This window comes from Myotis daubentonii, chromosome 3 (assembly GCF_963259705.1).
Source record: "Myotis daubentonii chromosome 3, mMyoDau2.1, whole genome shotgun sequence".
NCBI classification, from domain to species: Eukaryota; Metazoa; Chordata; class Mammalia; order Chiroptera; family Vespertilionidae; genus Myotis; species Myotis daubentonii.
Window position 1 is genome coordinate 83,759,133 of NC_081842.1, and position 6,337 is coordinate 83,765,469.

General features: G+C 53.2%; 1 protein-coding gene across 1 annotated transcript; it reads left to right on the forward strand.

Annotated features, from left to right (window-relative positions):
* The first annotated feature begins 952 nt into the window (after nt 1-952).
* On the forward strand, nt 953-6,039 carry LOC132230485 (uncharacterized). Its single transcript, XM_059688043.1, is given in 2 exon segments — nt 953-4,662; nt 4,753-6,039. Coding segments are annotated over 2 exon segments (4,644 nt in total). The 5' UTR covers nt 953-1,191; the 3' UTR covers nt 5,926-6,039.
* Nucleotides 6,040-6,337: the final 298 nt, after the last annotated feature.

Genomic DNA, 6,337 nt, shown 5'->3' on the forward strand with positions numbered 1-6,337 from the left:
GCCGCGTCGGCTGGAGGCCCGGGTCGGGTTAGCTAACTCAATAAAGGACCTTCTGCTTTTGCATCGGATTGGCTCCCTGGCATGGTATCTTGGGGATCTTGAATTCTGGGCATAACATTTTGGGGGCTCGTCCGGGATCCCCAACACCATCGATGGGACTCCCAGTCCGGAGGGCCTGACTGACCGCGGTAGGTAGGTCGTGTTTTGTTTGTGTCGTGTGTTTTGGTGTGAGCTCACTTCTGAAATCTGTAAATGCCTGTAAATGCCTGTAATAATGATCTGAGTGGATCAACAGGCGGGAGGAACTGGGGGACGCCCCGATCCTCCATCTGAAGGGGTATAGCTTTGCTTCCGCGGAGTCGGGAGTTCTGTAGGAACCCCCTTAATCTGAGACAGGCAGGAGGAGTCGGGGGGCGCCCCGATCCTCCATCTGAAGAGGGGAAATTTTGCTTCCGCGGAGTCGGAAGTTCTGTAGGAACCCCTCAATCTGAGACAGTCGGGTCGCTCCCGCTGGTTGGCACACAACGGTCGTTTTCGGTTTTTGCTTCCATGGAGTTGGAAGCTTGTTTTGGTTTCGCTTCCATGGAGTTGGAATACTATATTTTCGGGCCCCTTAGTTGTCTGTGTTTGTGTTTTTTCGGTTTTACTTTGTGGATTTACTGGATGGACATTATGGGACAGGCTCAAACTACTCCTTTAAGCATTATGGTCGATCATTTCAAAGAGGTAAAGGGAAGGGCCAGCAACCTCAGTGCGGAGGTCCGGAAGGACCGGTGGCGGACTTTTTGTTCTAAGGAGTGGCCGACTTTTGGTGTTGGGTGGCCGCCGGAGGGGACGTTCGATCTCCCCACCATTCGCCGGGTTAGGGACGTCGTCTCCCAACCCAAAGAGGGACATCCTGGTCAACTCTCTTACATTGTTACTTGGCAGGACCTCGTGGAAAATCCACCACTTTGGCTTAGGCCCTTCTTACCTCCACACCCTCCGGAGCCAGAACCCATTCTTGCCTTGCAGGAAGCGGAGAAGAAGAAGGAGAAGAAAGTCACCCTGCCGTCAGCTCCAGCTCCCCCCTACCCGGTTTTGCAGGGGGGAACTGGAGAAGAGTTAATTTTTCCTCCCCCATATCATTTCCACAGGACGCCGGAGAGATTTGATCCTACCCCGTCGCGGGAAGCTGACGCAGTTCCGGGAATGGCTGGGGGCGGGGTTCCGGGAATGGCTGGGGGCGGGGTTCCGGGAATGGCCGCGGTTCCGGTTCCGGTAGGAGGCCCACCTCTCACCCGGCAAAGAGCTCAACGGGAGCTGTCTGTCGCAGCACCCGACTCCACTATCAAGACCCTGCCCTTACGAGCCGCTGGACCTCCGGATGCGGATGGCAACCAGCCCCATATTTATTGGCCTTTCGCAACTAGCGACCTCTATAACTGGAAGGCACAGAACCCTAAGTTCTCCGAAAAACCGGGGAGACTTATTGACTTGCTAGATTCTGTTCTTTTCACCCATCAGCCCACATGGGACGACTGTCAGCAGCTTTTACAGGTTCTGTTCACGACGGAGGAGAGAGAAAGGATCCTCAATGAGGCCCGAAAGATGGTTCCCGGTGTAGACGGAAATCCGACCACGAACCAGGCCCAAATAGATGTCTCTTTTCCCTTAACTAGGCCTGAATGGGATTTCAACACGGCAGAAGGTAAGGAGAGGCTCTTGGTCTACCGTCAGACTCTAATGGGAGGTCTCCGCAGGGCTGCTAGAAAGCCCACCAATTTGACCAAGGTAGGGAATGTACAGCAGGAAAGAGATGAGTCTCCAGCTGCCTTTCTAGAACGGATCATGGAGGCATATCGCACCTATACCCCCATGGATCCAGAAGCCCCTGAGAATAAGGCAGCTGTAATCATGAGTTTTATAAACCAGTCAGCCATGGACATTAGAAAGAAACTACAGAGAATAGATAGATTAGGAGAAAAGAGTTTACAGGATTTACTGGTAGTAGCAGAGAAGGTGTTCAATAACCGAGAGCCCCCTGAGGATAGGCAAGCCCGCGCCATGGTGGCTGCCAGTGAGAAGCAGACTCGAAACCTGGCCAAGATTCTGCTAGCCACCACCATGGAGTCCCCTGGGGAGCGGACCCGTCACCTTCGCCAGCTTGCTGATGGCCAAGAAAGAGGTAAGAGAACCGCCCGGGACGGGAAAAGGAAGCTGCAACAGAACCAGTGTGCTTACTGCAAAGAGATAGGGCACTGGGTCCGAGAATGCCCAAAGAAGGCCGGTAAAAAGGGGAACAAGACAGACCGGGTGGAGGTCTTGGAGCTGGAAGGACTGAGTGATTAGGGAAGTCGGGGTTCGGATCCCCTCCCCGAGCCCAGGGTAACTCTTAAAGTGGAGGGGACGCCTGTTGACTTCCTTGTCGACACTGGAGCACAACATTCGGTTCTCCGCACACCTCAGGGGAAGCTAGCCAGCAAAAAGTCCTGGGTGCAAGGGGCAACTGGCATGAGCCAGTATTCATGGACTACCCGAAGAACAGTAGATCTAGGAACGGGCCGGGTATCCCATTCCTTCATGGTAATACCAGAATGCCCCTACCCCCTATTAGGACGAGACTTGCTAACCAAGATTGGAGCCCAAATAACCTTCAGACAAGGGGGGCCTCAGGTCACCGATGGCGAAGGCCACCCCATCCAGGTCCTGACTCTGAGACTGGAGGATGAATATCGCCTCCACCAGGGGGCGCCACCAGTAGAGAACAATATGGATAGGTGGCTGCGAGAATTCCCCACAGCCTGGGCAGAGACGGGGGGAGTAGGGCTGGCTGCCCACAGGGCCCCAACGCTGGTAGAACTAAAACCAGGAGAAGGCCCGATGAGAGTCAAACAGTACCCTATGTCCCAGGAGGCTCGGAAGGGAATCCAGCCTCACATCCGGAGACTGCGGAGCCTAGGGGTACTGGTTCCATGCCAATCTGCCTGGAACACCCCCCTCCTGCCAGTCAGAAAGCCTCATACGAATGACTATCGGCCAGTTCAGGACCTCCGGGAAGTAAATAAAAGAGTCCTGGATATACACCCAACCGTTCCTAACCCATACACTCTCCTAAGCTCTCTGGCACCCTCTAGAATCTGGTATACTGTATTAGACTTGAAGGATGCCTTTTTCAGCCTGCCGTTAGCGCCTCAAAGCCAACCCCTGTTTGCCTTCGAATGGCACGACCCCGAGGAAGGTTACAGTGGACAATTAACCTGGACGCGATTGCCCCAAGGATTCAAGAATTCGCCCACCATCTTCGACGAGGCGCTGCATGAAGACCTCGGTGAGTACAGGAGGGAACACCCCAATCTCACCCTTCTTCAATACGTAGATGACATCCTGATTGCTGCCGATACCGCCAAAGATTGTGAGCAAGGGACCAAAGATCTGCTGGCCACCTTAGGAACCTTAGGGTACCGGGCCTCGGCGAAGAAGGCTCAGATATGCCAAAAGAGGGTGAGTTACCTGGGATACATACTGGAGGGCGGACAGCGGCGGTTGTCAGATGCTAGAAAAGAGACAGTCTTGAAAATCCCTGCTCCCACCTCCCGGAGGGAGGTGAGGGAATTCCTAGGATCGGCTGGCTATTGCCGCCTCTGGATACCAAGTTTTGCTGAGATCGCCAGGCCCCTATACGAAGCCACCAAGGAGGGGAAGGCCTTTAAATGGACTGAGACAGAAGAAATTGCCTTTAATCAGATAAAGAAAGCTCTTTTGGCTGCTCCAGCCCTGGGCCTACCAGACATTACAAAACCCTTTCGCCTCTTTGTAGACGAGCGCAAAGGAGTAGCAAAAGGAGTTTTAACCCAGGCTTTAGGCCCCTGGAGTCGCCCAGTAGCGTATTTGTCTAAAAAGCTGGATCCCGTAGCCGCCGGCTGGCCACCGTGCCTAAGAATCATTGCGGCAACCGCGCTCTTAGTCAAGGATGCTGACAAACTGACCCTGGGACAGGAGATCTGGATCACAACCCCGCATGCCATTGAAGGGGTCCTAAAACAACCTCCCGATAGGTGGATGAGCAATGCTCGCATGACCCACTATCAAAGCTTGCTGCTCAACCCCCCTAGAGTACGGTTCCATCCCAGTGCGGCCCTCAACCCTGCTACCCTGCTACCTGACCCTGACCTAGATGCCCCACTGCATGACTGTGCGGGAATCCTGGAGCAGGTACATGGACTTCGGAAGGACCTGACCGATCGGCCCCTCCCGGATGCAGAGGCCACCTGGTTCACGGATGGAAGCAGCTTCGTGCGGAACGGGAGCAGGTACGCGGGTGCAGCGGTGGTCACAGACACGAACACCGTGTGGGCGGAGGCTCTGCCCCCTGGGACATCAGCTCAGAGAGCAGAACTCATTGCACTCACCAAGGCACTGACACTGGGGGCTGGAAAACGGCTTAACGTTTACACAGACAGCCGTTATGCATTTGCTACAGCTCATGTTCATGGGGCAATCTACCAGGAAAGAGGGCTATTGACAGCCGAGGGACGGACAATAAAAAATAAGCAGGAAATTCTCGACCTGCTCGCGGCCTTGTGGCTTCCTGCCAAGTTAGCCATAATCCACTGCCAGGGACACCAAAAAGCTGATGACCCGGTAGCGAAAGGCAACCAAAAGGCTGACCAGGCTGCAAAGGCAGTAGCCCTTACCTCGGTCCCTACCATGGCCTTACAACTCCCAGACCCAGGGGACCCAGTCTTACCAGACCAGCCCAAGTACTCCCAGGAAGAGTTGCAACGTATCAGAAAGCTCCCCAGAGCCCAGGAAATAAAGGGATGGTGGCATACACCAGAAGGAGAACTTATACTGCCGGACTGGCTCGGGGACACGATGTTAAAACATATGCACCAATCCACTCACCTGGGAACCCGGAAAATGAAGGACTTAATCCAACATGCCAGAATCAAAATTCACCAGCAGAATACCAAGATAGATCAGGTTGTGTCTGCCTGCAAGACCTGCCAACTTACAAACGCAAGGGTCGGATCAAATGAAAGAGGGACCAGGCTCAGAGGCACCAAACCGGGAGCACAATGGGAGGTCGATTTCACTGAAATTAAACCAGGGAAGTATGGTTATAAATATCTTTTAGTGTTCATAGACACCTTCTCTGGCTGGGTAGAGGCATACCCAACCAAGCACGAAACAGCCCAGACGGTGGCCAAGAAGCTGCTGGAAGACATCTTACCCAGGTATGGTTTTCCTGCTATGATAGGATCCGACAATGGGCCAGCCTTTATTTCACAGGTAACGCAGGTAGTAACTAGGGCTATTGGGGCAAATTGGAAATTACATTGTGCTTATAGACCCCAGAGTTCAGGTCAGGTAGAGAGAATGAATAGAACTCTAAAAGAGACCCTTACCAAATTAACCATGGAGACTGGCGGAGACTGGGTGGCTCTCCTTCCATATGCCCTTTACCGGGTAAGGAACTCCCCTTACACCCTGGGTTTTACTCCCTACGAGATCATGTTTGGCAGGCCACCCCCTATCATTCCTAACCTTAAAGCTGACTTACTCGCTGAATTTGAAAATCAAGAACTATCTCTTTCCTTAAGAGGGCTCCAGAGGGCACACGAGGACATTTGGCCGCGCCTCCGCGCCATCTATGAGACCAGCCCAACCCCAACTCCTCATCAACACAGACCAGGAGATTGGGTCTACGTCAGAAGGCATCATCGAGAAACCCTTGAACCACGTTGGAAGGGTCCTTACACCGTGGTGCTAACAACCCCCACTGCTCTCAAGGTAGACGGCGTCGCGACCTGGGTTCATCACACTCACGTCCGGTCAGCGGACCCCTCCACGATCCGGAAGGACTTCATCACCAAATGGAGCGTCGATCGAGATCAACGCAACCCGCTCAAGCTCAAGCTACGGCGTGCTCGACCTGCGTGATGCTGGTAACATTAAATAGATTTAGATAATGCCTGCACCTTCATGGACACGGCTCCAAAATGACAAGGACAATTCATAGGAAGATCAGGAATAGACTTTAGTATCACATGTCTAGTATCATGTTTTATTGTACTGATATGTTATACTGACCTTTGATTCGTTTGCAGGTTTGAATGTATGTTGGCTGTCCTGGAAGGGAGCTGTGTGGGGTGACCCCCAAAAGTAAAGGGTGTCTAGCTGCCAAGAGGACAAGTGCCCAACTGGGCAGGGAAGGGTGCCCATCAGGTTTTGGTCTCTGTTGAGAGACAGCTAACAGTTGGCAGCCTGTAATACTGTCTTGCAGGCCTGCGTGACCATGCCCATGTCAGGGGTAGTAAAGCTGGAAAAAGCCTGTTTAGACTAGAAAGTCTGA